Raw genomic sequence first — 21,950 nt, forward strand, 5'->3', positions numbered from 1 at the left:
ACTTGATATAGATCACAAATAGTGCTGACTGAAGGTGTTTCTGTATGGCGCACCCCGTTGGAACACAAACCTCAGAGCCACTTTAGGGGGTCAGTCATAACTCAGACCAGAGTAGGAACTTCTTCCACTGCCTCCCAAGGACATGCTAGTAATCCCTACCTGGCTGCTCAGAACATTCATACACTATAGATGGAAGATGCATAGTTAATCTTTGCATTAGGGTTGATGACTGATGCCCACTCCAGGAACTTGTATCTGCAGGGTGTAACTCAACTGTAAATACAGTCAGACACTGGGTTTGATAGGTAACTGCCTCCCTCACAGTAGGGGGTCTGAAGGAAGCAGACGATGACTAGTACACTTGGACCATCCAAAGTGGCAATAAAAGCATCTTGTGCAGGTCAGCAGCTTCATAATAACGCACCCACATTATGACAAATTACACAAGCTCACAGGAACCCAAGAAAGAAATGTTCAATCTATCCTATATCAACTAACTCCACTGATTTACATTGATCATTTAACAGGTAATATGCTACTGATTTCTGATCATTAGATGCCAGAAAATGCTGGAGTAACTCAGCAGGTCAGGCAGCATCTCAGGAGAGAAGGAATGGGCGACGTTTCTGGTCTCGACCCTTCTTCAGACTGAAGAAGGGTCTCGACCCAAAATGTCGCCCATTCCTTCTCTCCTGAGATGCTGCCTGACCTGCTGAGTTACTCCAGCATTTTGTGAATAAATACCTTCAATTTGTACCAGCATCTGCAGTTATTTTCTTACATTAGATGCCAGAGGTAAAAGTAGATTTTGGCATGAACAATTTAAAGGACTAAAGCTATTTGATCTGACCTAAGATACCACAAATTATTGATGTATTACCCTCTTGTATTACCAACCCATTTATTTTGCACGTGGTGTCAAATCAAACCTATCCTTAAAATCGCACCATGACTGCAATGAGCAGCCATGTGCTAATGGAGGAAACTGTGAGAAGAGGTGAATTTGGACTGAGGTGATTCCTTTACAAGGCAGGAAGAGAGACAGCAGGAACCTCCCTCCCCCAGAGCTTCAGCTTAAGGTGGTCACTGGGGCCCGTCTTGCTTCAGATTTGTCAGAATGAAGAGGCTTTGTTGGACAAATTAACACAACCCATCAAGGCCAAAGTCCCTTTCAAAATGTCAACCAGGCTCACGGAGCTTCACCGGCAGCCTCGGGTCCCATCGTAGACGGAGCACAGGATTTTACTTTCAGAATCACGTACCAGGAATAAAGCAACAGGTCAAGATCAGCAAATAATAACATTGGAAACAATGCATTTGGTAAGGCTTGGCTTGAAGAACATCGACCGACCATCGCTTCTTGTTCCAGCCCTGCTCACATCCCCGAGCCCTCACAAGTGGCTGGTGGTAGATCGACAGGCTGAGGATATGCTTGGAAGTGAAAGAGGCAGTTCTGTCCATCCACACTGGACATTGTGGTCAGTGGTGTCTCTGGTACATCCCATCCCCATCTCCCACCCTTCCCCTTACCCAACCTACTCTTGAAAACAAAAAGCAGTCTGTCACCTGGGCTTTTGCCAAGGTTAGAAGCCAGATCCTCATACCTCCTGCACCCAGGAGCCAAGCGGCTACTTGAACGCTGACTGCAGATCCTTGAAGGCAGCTCTCTTCTGTTTCTTTTCCTCCGCCTGTTTCTTCTTTTCCTCCTGCTCCTCCTTGATTTCCTGCTCGAATCGGTTTGAGTCATTGATTACCTGAAGCTGCAGAGGTAACACATTGTTATCGAGCTCAAAGCCCTGACGTCAACTCATAATGAACAAAGACCACTGTTTATACAATCGGACAGTCAATGTCATCTAGGGATGGAGGAAAGACTGATCCAGGTCTCAAAATAATCGGGGGAATAAACTGCACATTTACAGAGTTTAAATGTTCCAAGATACAGCAAGGAAACAGGCTTTTCAGCCTACCGAGTCCATACCGACCATCGATGACCGTTCACACAAGTTCTTGTTATCCCACTTTCTCATCCACTCCCCACACACTAGTGTCAATTTACAGAGTGCCAATTAATCTACAAACCTGAAGATAGCCACAAAATGTTGGAGTAACTCAGCAGGACAGGCAGCATCTCTGCATTGAAGGAATGGGTGAAGTTTCGAGTCGAGACCCTCCTTCAAACTGAGAGTCAGGGGAGAGGGAAACGAGGTATACGGATGGGTAAGGTGTGAAAACTAGAGATCAAAGGTGACAAAGCTCAGTTCCTTCAAACACATTTAATCTACAGACCTGCACGCCTTTGGGATGCAGAAGGGAAAGCAAACCCACGTGGTGACAGGGAGAATGTGTAAACTCCAAACAGACAGCACCCGAGGTCAGGATCAAATCCGAGTCTCTGGCACTGTGAGGCAGCAGCTCTACCAGCTGCGCCACCCTTAAATTTAATTTACACAGATGGAACTGAAACAGGCTGCTTGCTTCACACACAACTCCTCATTTATCTCAGTGTCTGGGATTACAAATTTACATCCAAAGATGATTTCTTTATTGCAGCCTCCAGAAAAATTGCAACATGTTCCGTGAGAAAGGTTAGATTCTGGGCTAACTCAGGCACTAGACTGGCAGAAAAGTGCTACTGAGGCCTGGACAGATGTAAACAACCTGGAAGGAATGGGCACAAAGGCCTTTCCTTATTCCAGACTTTCAGGCACTGGGATCTGTAGACTAGAGCAGCACAAAGAAGCAGTGTTTTCTCCTGGTGCTCTAGTTTCCTCCCACATGTCCAAAGACGGCGGGTTTGTAGGTTAATTGGCTTCGATAAAGATTGTAAATTGTCCCTTGTGTGTTGGACAGTGCTAGTGTCCGGGGTGAACGCTGATCCGCGCGGACTCGGTGGGCCGAAGGGCCTGTTTCCACACTGTATCTCTAAATAGGGAATTCAGGAGAAGCCTGCTCACTGTACAGATTGGTTAGAATGTGGAACATGTTGCCATGTGAAGCTTTTGAGACACAAAAGTATTGACATTTTAAAGAGGTTGGCGAAACAGGAAGGATTAGAAGGGGATATTGATGGGATGAAGAGACAAGCATCAGCAGAGCAATGACCTGGCTGTAGTTACTGTGTGATTCAATACAAGCCCTGACACTGACAGATGTCAGTCAATAATCAATACAGTAACTCAAGTTTCAAGTGACACCAGGCATGCGAGTGAGGTAAAAAAAAAGATGAAAAGATCCGAGCGCTTGCACGAGGCGTACAACGGGGGTCAAAAAGCTACACACAAAATTACCAGTTTCAAGCCTCTTTTAGTGCATTTCAAAGTGAAAACAGTCATTGCAAAATAATGTGAATATGTCACTGTACACTAATAACATTTTGAAATAAATTCGCACATTAATTGATAATCAGCCCAAAAAGGTGGTAATTGACTTTTTTGCTGTGTTTTACATTTTAACCCTGTCTTATCATATCATATATATACAGCCGGAAACAGGCCTTTTCGGCCCACCGAGTCCGTGCCGCCCAGTGATCCCCGTACATTAACACTATCCTACACCCACTAGGGACAATTTTTTATTTTTTTTAACATTTACCCAGCCAATTAACCTACATACCTGTACGTCTTTGGAGTGTGGGAGGAAACCGAAGATCTCGGAGAAAACCCACGCAGGTCACGGGGAGAACGTACAAACTCCTTACAGTGCAGCACCCGTAGTCAGGATCGAACCCGAGTCTCCGGCGCTGCATTCGCTGTAAAGCAGCAACTCTACCGCTGCGCTACCGTGCCAACTTGCACTTAAATTTAATATTTACTCATTACAGTTCCACCGCTGATTTTCTAGCACTCTTGGTTCCAGAGCTTTGCTGGTTTATCCAGCCGGCCAAGGAAGTCAGCTATGGGGATAGATGTGCTGGCTCCAGCTGGGCTGGAGTTCCACAGCCCCGGCCGCAGGTTGCAAATTCAACCCACCGATCGGCCGTGGAAGTCCCGACGAGGTCGAGATTGGCTGCTTTGCCCAGCCTAGGTGCCACATTTTCAGGAAGACTTCCACGGCGCGGGGGACCTCTCGCGGCCGAATTGACAAATTGGCCATGGAAGTCCCGATGAAGTCGGGATTGGCTGCCTTGCCCAGCCTAGGTGGGACGACTTCCAGGGCTCGCAGGGGGATTTCTCGCGGAACCCCTAGAGGAACCCAGTGTTCATTACAAGTCTATACACTGTTTATTATTTTTTATTTCTTTTTTTCAATCCGATTTCTCCATTTATTTGTTAAAGTGAAAAACGCGGAAATCATGCAAAAGGCGCGGAAAAAGGATTTTAAAAACGCGGAAATCAGCAAAGTCCACATGCCTGTGACACTAACCTTGGCTTCGAAGAAGGTTTTGGCACCTTTCACTCCCTCTGTGGAGACGTCGATTTCAGACAACTGGGCAAGAACTTGCAACCCACTATCTTCAGCCAACTCTCCGGCTGCTGCCTTACGGAAAATTAGCAGGAACTGAAGGGCAAGAGAGGAGAAGTGGTGTGAAGGAGAAGTCTGCTGGTAGATAGGAATGGACACAAAGCAAGGTGATGGTAAGACCATGAGAGAGTGATGGACTAGGACAAGGTGATGGTAAGACCAATGGTTTAACGTGCACTTCTGGAGATCTCAGAGGCAGGCAGGGGAGAGCAGCAGCTCACTGGCCAACACTATCAGCTTTACTCACTCCTTTAGCAACAAGACAAATGCCAAACTCCACTCCCCCACCACCTGCCCTCTCCAAGCTAGGACCATGATGAGACCATCTCCTGAACCAATACCAGATGAGTAGCATGCCCTCAATTCAAAGTGGTTCAACGTCAAACTTGTTAAGTCATGTTAAAGTAACACACTCATTATGTATTTAAATACATGAATTACATAACTTTAGGTATGTATCTAATACTTATTTAAATACAAATTCATTATAAATTGATTTATGTTTAATTCAAAATTGATCAATTGTCAAAAAATGGCAATAACCATGTTAATTTTCAGAATAAAAGGACACAAAGTGTTGGAGTAATTCAGCGGGTCAGGCAGCATCTCTGGAGAACAAGGATAGGCAACGATTCGGGTTGGGACCCCTCTTCAGACTGAACTGGGCAAGAACATGACAACAACGAGATTGATCCCTGGGATGGTGGGACTGTCATACGAGGAAAGATTGAAAAGACTAGGCTTGTATTCGCTGCAGTTTAGAAGGATGAGAGGGGATCTTATAGAAACATATAAAATTATAAAAGGACTGGACAAGTTAGATGCAGGAAAAATGTTCCCAATGTTGGGCGAGTCCAGAACCAGGGGCCACAGTCTTAGAATAAAGGGGAGGCCATTTAGAACTGAGGTGAGAAAAAAAAAATTCACCCAGAGAGTTGTGAATTTGTGGAATTCTCTGCCACAGAGGGCAGTGGAAGCCAAATCACTGGATGGATTTAAGAGAGTTAGATAGAGCTCTAGGGGCTAGTGGAATTAAGGGCGGCACGGTGGCGCAGCGGTAGAGTTGCTGCCTTACAACAAATGCAGCGCCGGAGACTCAGGTTCGATCCTGACTACGGGCGCTGTCTGTACGGAGTTTGTACGTTCTCCCCGTGACCTGCGTGGGTTTTCTCCGAGATCTTCGGTTTCCTCCCACACTCCAAAGATGTGCAGGTTTTTAGGTTAATTGACTGGGTAATATGTAAAAAATTGTCCCTAGTGTGTGTAGGATAGTGTTAGTGTGCGGGGATTGCTGGGCGGCGCGGACTCGGAGGGCTGAGGGGCCTGTTTCTGCGCTGTATTTCTAAATCTAAATATGGGGAGAAGGCAGGCACGGGTTATTGATTGGGGACGATCAGCCCTGATCACAATGAATGGCGGTGCTGGCTCGAAGGGCCGAATGGCCTCCTCCTGCACCCCTATTTTCTATGTTTCTAAACCACTCATGGAATTACTGCGTAACTTTGGAACCACTGGGATGCAGCACTCCGAGCGACCAGCAGAGGGGGATGGCAGCAGTCGAGAACTCTTCATCAAACACTATGGCTATTTCCACCATTATTCCACACCCTCCACCTGCTCCAGTCCTCATTAGGTTCCTGTAGTTACTACAGCCACTTGTCTCATTCCTCAGACACAGAGCTGCAATGTGCATTTGAGCGCAGGTGGGGTAAGTCCTAGACAGGTTCAACAAAGCCAGTGAGGCCACTCTGCCAGCTGCCCGATGGCCCACGTACGGGGAAATGCCGATGGGGTCTGGGGAGGGGAGGCCATGAGAGGCCGCTTTCGAATACAGAACAAACCGTGATTAAGTTTTATCTGTATATGCCTCATTGTCACCTTAGCTAACAATGATCTTTTCTACATCTTCCTTGATCTTTGTACCTTTTGATCTCATTTTCACACCTTACCCTTCCATATCTGTCTTCCTCTCCCGACTCAATGTGAAGGGTCTCGAACTGAAATGCCACCCATTCCTTCTCTCCAGAGATGCTGCCATTTCCTGCTGAGTTACTCTAGCATTGTGTGTCTATCTTCAGTGTAAACCAGCATCTGCCATTCCCTCCTACACATGCCAAGTTAAATTATGCTCTGCCTGCACGTGATCCATGTCTCTCCATCACCTGCATATTTGTGTGTCCATCTGAAGGCCTCATGAAATGCCTTCTGTCAATCTTTCACGTACATCATCTTTAAACTTTGCCTCTCATCTTAGAACTAACTATGCCCTCTGCTCTTTACACTTCCACCGTGGGGAAAAGGTTCCATCTAACCTCGCTATGCCTCTCAATGTGATTGTGAAACACCAGCCACCTGTTGGAATCCATCGGCACCAGGTTCACCATCGCTGTTTAGTTTAGAAATACAACCTGGAAGCAGGCCCTTTGGCCCATCGAATCCACCGATCCCCGCACACTAGCACTATCCTACACACTTGGGACCATTTACAATTTTTACCAAAGCCAATTAACCTACAAACCTGCACATCTTTGGAGTGTGGGATGAAATCGGAGCACATGGAGAAAACCCACGGGGAGAATGTACAAACTCCTTACGGACAACGCCCGTAGTCAGGATTCAACCCAGGTCTCTAATGTTGTAAGGCAGCAACTCCACCGCTGCACCACTGATGCCCCCGCTGGTAAAATGTGTTGCACAGTAACACCGACTAAACAGCTGCCAATGGTGGATAGAAACTAAGACGTGACAGAGGGGCGAGACCAATGAACACTGGGACACCATTGACTTACCCCTCCAGGACTCTGCAACCTAGTCCACAACTGCACACCAAGTACTGACAAGAAACATCATCTGACCATTCCCTCAATAGATGCTACCTGACTAAATTTCTCCAGCAGATTGAGCTTTGTACATCAATGTAGGAATTAAAGCAATAACCTTCCAAATATGTGTTGTACCAACTATTCCTGTAACCAACACTGAGACACTATAAAACATCTAACCCAGTAACTGGGTTTAGGTTTATTATTGCCACATGTACCGAGATGCAGTGAAAAGCTTTACATGCTATCCAATCAAATCCAATAATGCTGTACATACAGGGTTTGACTAAAGTGGATCTGGGAAGTGGTCTAACCTTCTGCACCTTCAAGGTCGGCTGCGGGAGGCCCTTACCCGGGGCACGAAGGCTCACTGGCGATCCGCATGAGGTGACAGCTGCAACGGACCTTTGCGGCCAGCTGCAACTTGGACTGTGTAAAATGGTGCCAAAATCTGGCGACTATTGTATATGGACAGTGGACTGCTTCCACGCACGGGGTACTTAATCGGGGATTGTATGGCAATAATCTCTGATCTGTATGTAAAAAATGTATTTCACTCTACCTTGGTACACATGACAATAAAAGAACCATTGAACCGATTAGTCAGTGGGATACCACAAGTCTCCTGGGTGTAACCCAGTAATTTGCATTTTACACACACTTCGTGCAGGTCAGCCTGCCAGAACCCCAGCCAGCAGAGTGCGGTACCTCTCGGAAGCTGAGCTTTCCATCAAAGTCCTCATCGACCTCCTTGATCATGTTCTTCAGCCCCAGATGGGTCTGAGGAGCCTCCAGCTTCTCCATCATCAGCTTCAACTCCATCAGGTCGATGAAACCGTCCTTCCCAGCGTCATATCTGTGGTGGTCAGAGACAAACCAGGTCACACACAGTCGGCAGGTCATAGGGTGGGGGGCTGAAGGAGGTGTCAGCACATGGGACCAGAGGGCGGGGTGCAGTAAACACCATGTGGGGATACTCGGTGAACAGAGGGAGGAGGGGTGGGGGGGATTGGTCTTGCAGAAACAGTGGAGGCCTAGGTATGTTTCCTAGGTTTGAGTGATGGATCACAGATTAAGAAAATAGAACACTGCCAGTCCCATAGGTAATCCAGACAGATCCATTCACCCACACTCCCTCCATAAACCCAGAGCACACAAAACCGACAGCCCTCTAATTTTGTTTTGAAACATTTGGCACCTCATTTTGCAGGGAATTTTCTGGTAAAAATGTGTGCACACACCTAGCCCTTGGATATGGTATCAGGCATTATGATTTATAACCAATAATTCCTGGAGGTGTAAAGTGCAAAGAAACACCCAGAGGTTGCATACTCTTGCACGATGAACCCTTCCCCATTGCTCCTCGGGGCTGGGCGATGTACTCACACCCCACCTCATCAGACCACACCTCTTCCGTTAGACACACGCTTCACTCCACATTCCTCCGTGACTCTGGACACATCACAGCTAATTCCCCAAATAAGTAAATAAAGGGACGGCGCACTGAATTGTGAGTGTACAAGGTGCAGTTCTGAGCAAACAGTGTTCGCAACAGGCAGCTAAGCGCATCAAACCGCTCTGGGGGGGGGGGGGGTTGGCGAGGAAGAGAAAGGGCGAGGCATTCAGAGCACATTCCGGCAGTTTAGACTTTTACAGAAACCAGGAGAGCAAAAAGAGAAGTGTAGGAAAGAACTGCAGATGCTGGTTCAAATCGAAGGTAGACACAAAATGCTGGAGTAACTCAGCGGGTCAGGCAGCATCTCGGGAGAGAAGGAATGGGTGATGTTTCGGGTCGAGACCCTTCTTCAGACTGATGTCAGGGGAGGGGGCAGGTCCCGCCCGGCTGAGTTGCTCCATTCCACTAGAATGTTATCTCTTCCCTGCCTCTCCCAGGCCCTGTGCCCAGTGTCTCCATAGCAACAGCCACCACACCTACCATTGCTGGGAACCCTGACCCGGGTCCAATAGGAGTGGGTCACAACTGCCCCCTCTCCAGCTTGTGTGGGCAAGGGGTCAGTCTTCCAGGCCAGGAGCTCTGTTCACTCAAAGCTTCAAAAAACACTCTCAAGGTGGTGATAGGATGGTTCAGTTGCCTGATCACAGCTGGGAATAAACTGTCCCTGACCCTGAAGGTGTGTGTTTTCACACTTCTATATCTCTTGCCTGATGGGAGAACCCTATCCAAGAATGGTGGTGTAGTTTAAGAAAACCTGTAGGGCACTGTTAATTGACTACCGCCTTCTTCCAGCAACCAGCTGATGAAAGCTGACAAAATATTTCTACGTCCTGTTTAGACACGTCAAGGTTTAAGGAGAAGAGAATTCTCACGTGCCAGAAATTATAAATCTTGCATCATGGTGCAGGGGCTTGAAGGGATTTGCACTAAGGTACAGAATGCTCATAAGTTCTAGGAGTAGTCAGGCCATTCGGCCCATCAAGTCTACTCCACCAAGGAGCTGGAGTAACTCAGCAGGTGAGACCCGTGGCCAGGAGCCAGTGCAGCCCTTTGGATTACTGTGGCAGATTTATGAGAAATGTGCTTGGTCAAAGTCCTCCACTGGGTGCCTCATTCACCGATTAAAGGGTAACGTTGTTTGGTTTATGACGTTGATTGTAATGAAGTAGTTACATACGTACCCGGGTGCAGGAAAGCAGCCTACACACTTTGTTTTGCTCTCAGCCTTCCAAAGTTAAATCTACACAAATTAAAATGGAAATGAGTAGATCTGCAACTCAGTGTTCCTACGTCATTGGTGTTGAAGACTTCAATAAGTATTAAGGTTGTTTATTCATTCAGGAATTTAATCTAAAAGCAGATATTTATCTTTTCAACATACGCTCCATTTCCTGTCCCTTAAATAACTTCTCCACATTTTTAATCCCAAGGGTTTTAAGTACAGAAACTATTCTACTCCCTGGTGGTCCTGCTGCAGGTCAGTATATACTATGAGCTGTACACCTCTCATTACCATCTCTACTATTTCAAATCTGTCAAACACGATTTAGTTTCAGTAACCCAGATTTTTACTAATTCCCACGAATCCTGCCCTGGATCGATGTCCCAGTTTCCCCAGCGCCAACATCTAGGGCTGTGGTGCTTGAGATGTAAACCTTCCGTGTAAACCAACCTACTGAATGTGCCCTGCCGCAGTCTCACACTGCTAACAACAGACAACTGGAAAAACACAGCCACAATTTCCTGATCTTCCTTCTGGTCCATTGGGACCCATTGATTTTTCTACTTTGAAGACTGATTGAAAGTTACAGTGCGTTAACGGGCCCTTCAGCCCTCCCATCAATCACCCATTCACACTAGTTCCATGCTATCCCACCTACTCGTGCACTATCTACACCTCAGGGACAGTTTACAGAGGCCAATTAACCCACAAACTGGCATGTCTTTGGTATGTGGTAAGAAACCAAAGCACCGAGAAGAAACTTACGCGGTCACAAGGAGAATGTGCTAACTCCACACAGACAGCACCCGAGGTTAGGATCCAACCTGGATCGCTGGCGTTGTGAGGCAGCACCTCTACCGTTGTGCCACTGTATCACCCTGAAAGAGGTCAAAATGTTTCCAAATATTCAGGTACTCCCCAGGTTACGTGGTTCAACTTGCGATAGTTCGACTTTGCGATGCTGCAAACGGCAGGTACCCGTAGCGAGCCGCGGCACATCCCGACACGTGATCGCGCGTTTTCAATACATTTCAACATAATACTTCGGTTTCCGGTGGGTTTCTCGGAACGGAACCCCATCAGAAACTGAGATGTACCTGTACAAAGAGAAGTTGCTCTCTTCAAAAAGATGCTTCATCACCAGTGCAATATACTGCAGCCGCTATTACGTTTCATTGACGGTCTACTTGTGATTACTGGCTTTTGGACCCCAACCAGCCACACCCTTCCTTTGATTTTCATTGTATTATTTTATTGCTTACAAAAGGCATTTCAGTTCCCTTTTATGTAAATCACTAATCTACTCTATGACCTGATTCCCTTTTTCTAAAGATCTCTGTACTTCCTCCCTTCTACTTTGTTCCCAACCTTATATTTGTCAAAAGTCTAATTTTTTTAATCACATTTTAAACTCTACAATCTTAATTCATTAAGAGAGTTGTGGTTTTGAATGTTCTTCTGACTCTCTCTGAAAGTGCAAAATATTGCATCTTTTTGTAATGTGTCTGCAAATTTACATCTCTATCTCCTTTACACCACATGCAGTAGTCCATGGTAAACCCCCAACTAATTATATCATCCCTCTTAACAGGTCTTAAAGTCAAATAGATACTGAATTGATATACGATAGAGACTGTAAAACAGCGTTGAAAACCCACAAAAATTTGATTACACAATACATCCAGAATTAACAATGATACTTACAATTCTTGAAATGTCACGAAAATCCACCCACCCCACACTGATCCGCACAACACAAACTGCTACATAAACTCAGCAGGACAGGCAGCAGTCATGGAGGGAATGGACAGGCTATGCTTTGAGTCGGGACCCATTTTCAGGGTTTTATGGGTCCCCACCCAAAATGACACCTGTCCACTCCCTCTATGGATGTTGCCCGAACTGTTGTGTTTCTCCAGCACTTTGTGTTTTACTTGAGAATCCATCATCTGCAGTTCTTTATCTCTCCGAGATACATCAACATCATTCAATGAAACAATCTAACAAACATTCACGGATATTTTGAAAATATCTGTTTGCTGTTCTCTACCAAAGGACAGGATTTGTCAGAATGCATCTCAACTTGAACCCTCTCTTAGGGTGTGGGGAGGGGGCAGTATTAATACTGCATCTTGCTCCACTCTCCACCCAGTGCTGCACAGTGTATACTGAAGGCGTGATATCGTCTGCAGTTGAATATTTCATTCCATGGTGTTAGAGTGGAACTGTTGAATCACATGGGGACACCAACACCAAGCCTTCAAAGAAACTGGCGCACAACACGAATTTAAAGCAGTGTACTGTTCGTGGAAAGTTGATTCCCTGCAAACCTTTAAAAATAGACAAATTACAAGCGACTTGAGCTTGAAGTCTGCACAGAAACGTCACTAATGAGACACGCAATATCAAGCTCGAGATTCTGCGTCACACGTGTGTTCCGAGTCACCTGGGACTGGGACGGTTTAATCAGAGAGCAAACACTTGCCCGGTCCAAGTCCAAAGTCACCTTGGCTAAAAGCAGCCAGTGGCAGATTAGAATTGTCTAAAGTTTCGCTGTTCCAGTGATTTTACACAGGGTGCAGAGGGGTTTCTGTTTGCAGTAGCTGCAAATCACCGTGCAGATGGAGCTAATCACCGTATTAGTGTGGGAGCTAAGATAGAGATGTTAAACATTCCCAATCGTGCCAGTCCTCAGCCACAAACGTTGAGCTGCTCAAAACAACACAGGTTCCGGCAACGTCTTATCCCGAGCCTTAGATGGTCGAGAACCGGCGACACAGCAGTAGGGTTGCTGCCTCACAGTACCAGAGCCTCTAGTTTGATCCTGACTACAGGTGCTGTCTGTACGGAGTTTGTACATTCTCCCCGCGACCGTGCGGTTTTCTCTGGAAGCTCTGGTCTCCTCCCACACTCCAAAGATGTACAGGTTTGTGTGTTCATTGCCTTTGGGAAATTTGTACATTCCCCCTAGTGTGTAGAGTAGTGGTAGAGGACGGTGTTATCACTGGTTGGCGGTAATTGGTGGGCAGAAGGCCAATTTCCATGCTGTATCTCTAAAATAAAGTCTTAAAGAGAAGTCTGCTCAATATACCTGGCCTTCCCAGACATTGAAATTGTTAGGAACTCAGTGACTGGAAGTCTCCTAAAATAATCTTAACTGTAGAAAACAGAAAATCCAGAGGTGATCAAATAGAGATTGTTAGAACCAGTCTGTGAGAGTGGATGTGGACGTGACTTGAATCATGGGTGTGACCAGAACAAGGAACAGTCACCAAAAAAATTCAACAGGAAGTTCAAGAGGAACTTCATCAACGAGTGTTTGCAGAATGTGGAACTCACGATTAGTGGAGAAGTTAACGCAAAGAGTAAGAACACCGAAGAATTAAATAAATACGAGAATCAAATGGAAGGAGACCAAGAGAACGAGATGAGAGTGGCTCATGTGGAGCTAAACAGAGGCACACATTCACTGAGCCAATGGTCAGGTATTAAGATGTTAATCTCTATTTAGAACACTGAATTAGGGAATTCAAATACTTCTGACTGTGCAGAATCCCACTGTGGTAAACTGATCCAAAGTGATTGTGTTCCTCCTGAACCAAGGGCTAATGGAAAAAACTTGTAGAGATGTTAACCACTGAAGAATGTACCTGCAAGACTTAAACCGATGAGACCACATCAAAATCCTGTGCGCGGCTTTGGACGTCACTGAATAGCAAGGATACGATGGTTCTGGAGAAGATGCAGAAGAGGTTCACCGAGGTGTGGCTGGGAATGGAACCTCAGTTGAGGTGACCCTAGTTGGGTTGGTTTGTTTTCTTTGTATCAGAGAAGACAGAGTGAGGACTCAATGGACAAGTACCAAAATTATGAGGGGCATAGATAACAGTAAACGTTTTTCCACGGCAGAGGTATCTATAACTCAGGAGCATATGTCCCCTTGAAGGAATAAGAGATTTAGAGGGAACACAAGGAAAAATATTTTCACCTGGGTGGTTGCAGTTTGTAATGCCCTGCCTCTCACAACAGGGAGGTAGTATCCAGGCGGCCACTTGAAGACCAAGGCATAGATCACTGCCAATAGATCGCACATGATGGTCTGCACTCAGACTGGGCCGAAAGGCTTGTTTCTGCACTGTATGATTCAGAGATAGTCAAATCTTTACAATTACTGGGAGGGTATCAACCTGAGGCAGTCACCATCTCTCTCCCTACAGACACTGTCTGACCTGCCGAGTCTTTCTTGGAGTTTCTTGTTCTTGGTCTGGCTTCACTCCTTAGTTTAATATCTGCTTAGTTTTGCAAGCATCTGGAGCTTCATCAGATAAGCTGTTGGTGGGCAGGCCACCACATGTACACCAACACGCCTGAAGCTGTCTCTGCATTCTGTCCAAATAAAACACCCAGATACATCCAAACCCTCATCACCCACCCCACCCAGTTTCACACACAAGAGGCAGTCTGCAAATTAACTCAAGATGGACACAAAATGCTGGAGTAACTCAGCGGGACAGGCAGCATCTCTGGAGAAAAGGGATAGGCGATGTTTCAGGTCGAGACCATTCTTCAGATTGGGAGTCAGGGGAGAAGGAAACTAGAAGAATGAAAAGGTACAGAACAAGTCAGAGACGTCACCGATAGACAATGAGCCCACAATGCTCCATAGTTAGCTGTGGAGGAAGTGATAACGAAGGGATATGAACATTGAAACTAACAGGATGACTAGGGTGGGGGAGGGGTAGAGTACAACTAGCCTGCATTTAACCCGAATGGTTCTACTTGATGTCCATTAAAAGAAGTGGTTTGCCTTTCAATTACATAAAACCCATAATGTTTGAAAGAAAAATTAGTGACTAATGGAAAACTTGAAGCATTTAAAATAAAACAGAATTTGATCTAGATTTTAAAAATGGTTGACGGGAGGGCTAAAGAGAACTTTTACAGGCGTCCGTTTCACAGCCTGATCGCATTCACTCACGCTGTTTAATAATTAGTTTCTCACAATCACAGGCTAGCATGGAGCTTCTAAAGCCACAGATCTATTTACATATCGCAATCACCACTTCAAACAATTTGCCACTGTTGATAGGCAGCTTCTTTCAGCGTTTTATTGCAAGCCATGAACTGTGCCCTGACAATCCTTCTCTGTACATTAGATCCAGAGGCATCAGATCAACCATCTCATTAATGCATTTATAAAGCATAGGTTTACAGTGAGGATAGGGGGGAGATTTGATAGGAACCTGAAGGGCAACCACAAAGGAGGGTGGATGTATGGAATGAACTGCCAGAGCAGGTAGTTAAGGCACTATCACAATGTTTCAAAAGCTTTATGACAAGTACATAGATGGGAAAGTATTAGAAGAATATGGGCCAAATGCAGGCAGGTGGGACTAGTGTAGATGGGGCATGTTTCAGTTTGAAGTCTGAAGAGCTCGACCCGAAACATCACCATTCCTTCTCTCCAGAGATGCTGCCCGCTGAGTTACTCCAGCATTTTGTGTCTACCTTTGACATCGTAAAGATATTTGTTGCAGAAAACCACTGATAGTGTCAATTTATAAATTACAATTAGGCTAAATTCTGGTCCATAGTTTTGGGGCCATGCTCCAATTTTCCAAGGCTGGAAATTACTTTTAAAATATCCAACTATTAGCTACATTTTATTCTAAACAGAACTGTCAGAATCCACGGTAGTAAAGAGCCGAACTATTCCACACAAGGTATTTTCTCTAGCACAAGGCATCTGTCAAAATGAATTTTTCTTTGAAAGAATTAAACTGGGAGGACCTGTTGAGTAGCTGAATCACCCGAAATAACGGCAGCTTGTTATCGCACACGATCCCAAAAACTGGTGGATCGACTCCTTGAATTGATCTTGACTTTGTATGTAATGTTGACTGATCTTGAGTAATTAATGTAATTTACTGACACGCGGTGGAACTCAAATAGACGTTTAGTAGCCAGCCCTGTCCCGGAGCAGGGAACGGGGGAGCAAGTAGCTCATGGCACGAATTAATGTGGTGAGAGTCAGCGATCCTGCAGAGTACCGACCCCGGTATAACGCCGAGGGTGGGTCCCACTGAAGGCGCTCCACAGGGACAGACAGGCGCTGCTGAGCAGCCGGCGCTGACAGGTGAACACACACGGAGCTCCAGTCAGCCGGCATCCAGGGCAGGGCACTCGGACCGAGGGAGGGAGGGAGGGGGTGGGGGAGGACAGGAGAGGGGGGTGGAGAGGTGTGGAGAGAGGGGGGGGGTGTGGAGAGAGGGGGGATAGAGAAGGAGTGGGGGATAAGATGGGAGTGGGGAGAAGATGGAGGAGGGGGTGAGATGAGAGAAAGGGAAGCTGAGTGAGGGGTGGGCGGGAGAAGATGACTGAGTGAGGGAGATAGACAATAGGTGCAGGAGGAGGCCATTCGGCCCTTCGAGATGAGGGAGGGATGAAGGTTGAGTGAGGGGAAGGCGAGTGAGTGAACGATGAGGTGAGTGAGGGGGAAGCAGAGTGAGGGGGAAGCAGAGTGAGGGGAAGGAGAGTGAGGGGAAGGTGAGTGAGGGGAAGGTGAGTGAGGGGAAGCTGAGTGAGGGGAAGGTGAGTGAGTGAGGGGAAGGAGAGTGAGTGAGGGGAAGGAGAGTGAGGGGAAGGAGAGTGAGGGGAAGCTGAGTGAGGGGAAGCTGAGTGAGGGGAAGCTGAGTGAGGGGAAGCTGAGTGAGGGGAAGGTGAGTGAGGGGAAGGTGAGTGAGGGGAAGGTGAGTGAGTGAGGGGAAGGAGAGTGAGGGGAAGGAGAGTGAGTGAGGGGAAGCAGAGTGAAGGGAAGGAGAGTGAAGGGAAGGTGAGTGAGTGAGGGGAAGGTGAGTGAGTGAGGGGAAGGAGAGTGAGGGGAAGGAGAGTGAGTGAGGGGAAGCAGAGTGAAGGGAAGGAGAGTGAAGGGAAGGTGAGTGAGTGAGGGGAAGGTGAGTGAGTGAGGGGAAGGAGAGTGAGGGGAAGGTGAGTGAGGGGAAGGTGAGTGAGTGAGGGGAAGCAGAGTGAAGGGAAGGAGAGTGAAGGGAAGGTGAGTGAGTGAGGGGAAGGTGAGTGAGTGAGGGGAAGGTGAGTGAGGGGAAGGAGAGTGAGGGGAAGGAGAGTGAGTGAGGGGAAGGTGAGTGAGGTTGTCCCTCCCTCCCTCCCTCCCCCCGGTCACTCACCGCCGGAACATGGTCTCCATGTCTCGGATCTGCTTGCGGGAGAACTCCTTGAACTCGGTGTTGGGGTTGAAGACGCGGAGGCTCCGCTGCTGCGGTTCGGCCGCGCCGTCGTTCAGTTCCCCGCGCCGGGCCAACTTGGCCGACAGCTCCGTGTCCGCGGCGGCTGTGGGCGGCTTCTCCTCCATCGCGGGCTCCGGCGCTGACCTCGCCTCACCCTCACCGTCCGCGTCCCCCACCGGCCCGTCGCCGATGTCCAGGCGCCGCTGCAGCTTCGAAGCCAGTTCGTCGGTGGCCATGGCGGGATTCCGATGATAGTGGCGGTGGCTCCGCTCCCTCTCGGTCCGACCGTGCGCCTCGCCTGCCCGCGCCGGACTGCAACCGCTCCCGCCCTCCCGCCCGCCCAATCAGCAGCGGCCCACGGCCCGCCAATCAGCAACGTCCATTCCACAACCCGCAACCAATGAACTGCGTCCGATCCCCCTCCCTCGCCTCCAGCCAATCATGAGCGTCCCCGCCCTCTGCCTCACCTCGAGCCAATCAGAAACGTCCATACATCACCCCCCGCAACCAATGGGCTGCGCCCCTCACCTCCAGCCGATCAGCTGCTCCCCTTCTTTCCCCCCACCACCTCCAGCCAATCAGGAGCTGATCCCCATCACCTTCAGCCAATCAGGAGCGTTCCCTCCCTCCCCCATCATCTCCAGCCAATCAGGAGCGTTCCCTCCCATACCTCCAGCCAATCAGAAGCGTTCCCTCCTTCCCCCCATCACCTCCAGCCAATCAGGAGTGTTCCCCCTTTCCTCCCCCCATCACCTCCATCCAATCAGGAGCGTTCCCTCCTTCCCCCCCCTCACCTCCAGCCAATCAGGAGCACCCTCCCTTACCCCCTTGTCTCCAGACAATCAGGAGCTTCCCTCCATCCCCTCCCTCCCCTCCCAACCCTCCAGGCAATCAGGCCCCCCCCCCACCTCCCCTCGCCCCCCCCCCAACCTCCCCTCCAGTCATTCACGAGCACCCCCTCATCTCCTGCAATTCAGGAGTGTCCCCTCCACCCCACCACCAAATTAACTGCGCCCCCTCCTCAACCTGCGCCCCCATGCTTCGACCCCCCAGACGGTCAACAGCGTCCCCCTCAACACCCCGAGCCGATCAGCTCCGCACCCTCCCCACTCTCGTCAACCCCCTTCCTCACCCCCTCCCCAATGTCCGCCAATTAGCTACGGCCCCTTCCTGCACCCCGAGCCAATCAGCTGCTCTGGCTGGGTGTAGGATCTTCATAAGATCATCAATGATAGGGGCAGAATTAGGCCATTCGGCCCATCAAGTCTAGTCCACCATGCAATCATGGCTGATCTATCGCTCCCTCCTAACTCCATTCTCCTGCTTTCGCTTGGACACGCATGGCCACAGCCCCTGCCCCAGTGGGCAGGACTTGGATCAACAGGATGGTCACCAGAAGGAATTGAACATGTGGGGTAATTATAACTTTGAACCTGCCCATTGGGTGTCACGCCTAACTCTCTTCCATTCAAGTCATTGGGAAGGGATTGGAAGGGAAAATCTTGATTGCAGACATTCAAGGGACAATCCCATGCAAGCGGGTCTTGATCCGACTGGTCACCCATTCCTTCTCTCTAGAGATGCTGCCTGTCCTGCTGAGTTACTCTAGCATTTTGTGTATCTTCAGTGGAAACCAGCATCTGCAGTTCCTTCCTCTCCATTCAAGTGATTGAGCATTGGCTGCAGAGTTGAACTGCAGGATACATGGCAAAGCTTTTAATATGTTGGGCTATAGGTTAGACATAAATGCAAGCCCACATTTGGAATATTCTACAATGTTCTGCTCGCCTTGCTAGAGGAAGGATGTCATTGCCATTAAAATGGAAAAGGTGTAAAAATGAATTACAAGCATGTTACCGGAGCTGGAGGGTTTGACATATAAAAAGATATTGGATAGATCAGTGATTATTCCCCAGTGCATCGAAGGCTGAGTAGTGATCTTATAGAGGTTTATAAGATCATGTGTACCTCTACTTTTATCTTTTAGATAAGGGCAATATAAAACTAGAGGCTAGACACAAAAAGCTGGAATAACTCGGGACAGGCAGCTATGAGGCAGCAACTCTACCGCTGTGCCTCTGGGTTGTTATGCAAACTTGTAGATGGTGAACATAATGTTATCCAGAGACAGCCATGGAATGAAGAGAAGGGGTTATACATGATAAATGGCAGGATACCGAGAAATATAGAAAATCTAGCAGTGCCTAATGCCTGATTGCTGAACATAGTGAGGTTTGATAAGTTGATTAAGAAGAATATGGGCTGCTTGGTTTCATTGTCGAAGGCACAGAATACAAGAGTTCATACTAAGGTTGTACAAAACACAAAAGTCTACAAAAAGACTATGTACAGTTTTGGCCTTGATGTGATGGTACTAGAGATCGTGTAGAGGAAGTTTACAAAGCTGTGGCCAGGACTAGGACGTTTTAAAGACGATTAACAAAGACAGATTGTTTCAGATAGAGCAGTTTTCTTTGAAACAAAGGAGACTGAGAGAAGATGTGGCAGAGGTATGTAAAACAAGGGAAGCTGTCACCAGGGCAAACAGAAGGAGTATTAGCAGAGAGTTCAGTAAATTCTGGATAGTTTTAAGTTTAGTTTAGTTTATAGTTTAGTTCAGAGATAAAGCGTGGAAATAGGCCCTTCAGCCCACCAAGTCCACGCCGACCACAATCACCCGTACACTAGTTCTATCCTACACACACTAGGGATAATTTACAGCAGCCAATTAACCTACAAACCTGTCCCATCTTTGGGATGTGGGAAGAAACCGGAGAACCCAGAGAAAACCCAAGCGGTCATAGGGAGAACATACAAACTCCACACAGACAGCCCGTAGTCAGGATCAAACCCGGGTCTCTGGGGCTGTAAGGCAGCATCTTTACCACTGCGCCACTGTGCCGCCTTTTAAGCTAACTGATGGAAGGATTAAAAGGAGCGTTGGTGACAAATGTTTTCACTCAAAGAATAGTGGAGATCTAGAACATCCAACCCGAGAGGGTCTCAACCCAATGAATGAGAAACCATCAAGGTATTTAAATAGTAGACACAAAATGCTGGAGTTACTCAGCGGATCAATAGACAATAGACAATAGGTGCAGGAGGAGGCCATTTGGCCCTTTGAGCCAGCACCGCCATTCAATGTGATCATGGCTGATCATTCTCAATCAGTACCCCGTTCCTGCCTTCTCCCCATACCCCCTGACTCCGCTATCCTTAAGAGCCCTATCTAGCTCTCTCTTGAATGCATTCAGAGAATTGGCCTCCACTGCCTTCTGAGGCAGAGAATTCCACAGATTCACAACTCTCTGACTGAAAAAGTTTTTACTCATCTCAGTTCTAAATGGCCTACCCCTTATTCTTAAACTGTGACCCCTTGTTCTGGACTCCCCCAACATTGGGAACATGTTTCCTGCCTCTAACGTGTCCAACCCCTTAATAATCTTATACGTTTCGATAAGGCAGCATTTCTGGAGAAAAAGCGTTGGCGAAATTTCGGGTCGAGACCCTTCCTCAAACTAAGAGTCAGGGGAGAGGGCAACTAGAGGCATGAAAAGGTACAGAACAAATGAGTTCCGGCACCGATGACCGCAGCCAGGCCCCCGCGACACCGGTGAACATCCAGGGAGTGGACATTGAGAGAGAGGACTCTTATAAGTACCTGGGTGTTTACCTGAACAATAAGCTGGACTGGACTGATAATATTAATGCACTGTATAAGAAAGGCCAGAGCAGACTGTACCTGCTGAGGAGACTCAGGTCCTTTGGAGTGCGGGGGTACTCCTGAGGACCACCTTCCACACTGTGGTGGCATCAGCCATTTTCTATGGAGTGGTCTGCTGGACCAGCAGCATCTCAACTGCTGACAGGAAGAGACTTGATAAACTGATCAGGAAGGCCAGCTCTGTCCTGGGATGCCCCCTCGACTCAATGCAGGCGGTGGGAGAGAGGAGGATGATGGCAAAGCTATCATCACTGCTGGACAACGACTCCCACACCATGCAGGACACTGTCACTGCACTGAGCAGCTCCTTCAATGACAGACTCCTTCACCCCAAGTGTGTGAAGGAGAGATATCGAAGGTCCTTCCTTCCTGCCACTGTCAGACTGCACAATCAGCACTGCTCCCAGCAGACCAGTAAATAAAGATAATTACCGTTATTTTATTTTTTAATGAATGCTTATTTATTTTTGCTATCCACTTTGCTGCTGTAATCCTGCAAATTTCCCCGTTGTGGGATGAATAAAGGATTATTATTATTATTATTATTAAATGTGGTGCAGCGGTAGAGTTGCTGTCTTATAGCTATCGCAGCGCCAGAGACCCGGGTTTGATCCCAACTACTAGTGTTGTACGTTCTCCCCATGACCGCGTGCGTTTTCTCCGAACTCTTCGGTTTCCTCCCACACTCCAAAGACGTACAGGTTTGTAGGTTGATTGGCTTGGGTTTGTACACTTGGTATAAGTGTAAATTGTCCCTAGTGTGTATAGGATAGTGTCAGTGTGCAGGGATCGCTGGTCGGCACAGATTCGGTGGGCCGAAGGGCCTGTTTCCGCGCTGTATCTCTAAACTAAACTAAATGAAATAGTTCCTAATGAGCTCTCACTCAAACAGCCTTAACCGGGAAGGAAATGGACCAGATGCTGGAAAGTGGGATCCTGTTTGTGTTGCAAATTTCAGTGATAAGAGAGAGCACATGACCAAAAGTCAAGATAACTTTAAGGTGTGTCTTATGTCCTC

General features: G+C 47.6%; 1 protein-coding gene across 1 annotated transcript; it reads right to left on the reverse strand.

Moving 5' to 3' along the window:
- Window positions 1-682: 682 nt before the first annotated feature.
- On the reverse strand, window positions 683-17,511 carry efhd2 (EF-hand domain family, member D2). Its single transcript, XM_078425092.1, has 4 exons — window positions 17,149-17,511; window positions 7,995-8,142; window positions 4,366-4,500; window positions 683-1,760 (listed from the first exon to the last, which is right to left on the reverse strand). The coding sequence occupies exons 1-4, from the start codon at window positions 17,442-17,444 to the stop codon at window positions 1,629-1,631; spliced, it is 711 nt and encodes a 236-aa protein (XP_078281218.1). The 5' UTR covers window positions 17,445-17,511; the 3' UTR covers window positions 683-1,628.
- Between the last annotated feature and the right edge of the window lie 4,439 nt (window positions 17,512-21,950).

This window comes from Rhinoraja longicauda, chromosome 30, assembly GCF_053455715.1.
Source record: "Rhinoraja longicauda isolate Sanriku21f chromosome 30, sRhiLon1.1, whole genome shotgun sequence".
Classification (NCBI taxonomy): Eukaryota; Metazoa; Chordata; class Chondrichthyes; order Rajiformes; family Arhynchobatidae; genus Rhinoraja; species Rhinoraja longicauda.

What these genes read in the sequence shown, in the direction of transcription:
- efhd2 (XM_078425092.1), bottom strand. Translation starts at nt 17,444, where the DNA reads ATGGCCACCGACGAACTGGCTTCGAAGCTGCAGCGGCGCCTGGACATC. An exon ending in ATGGAGACCATGTTCCGGCG is followed by an intron (nt 8,143 to 17,148) that starts GTGAGTGACCGG and finishes TGACCACCACAG; the next exon opens with ATATGACGCTGGGAAGGACG. An exon ending in AAACCTTCTTCGAAGCCAAG is followed by an intron (nt 1,761 to 4,365) that starts GTTAGTGTCACA and finishes TTACCTCTGCAG; the next exon opens with CTTCAGGTAATCAATGACTC.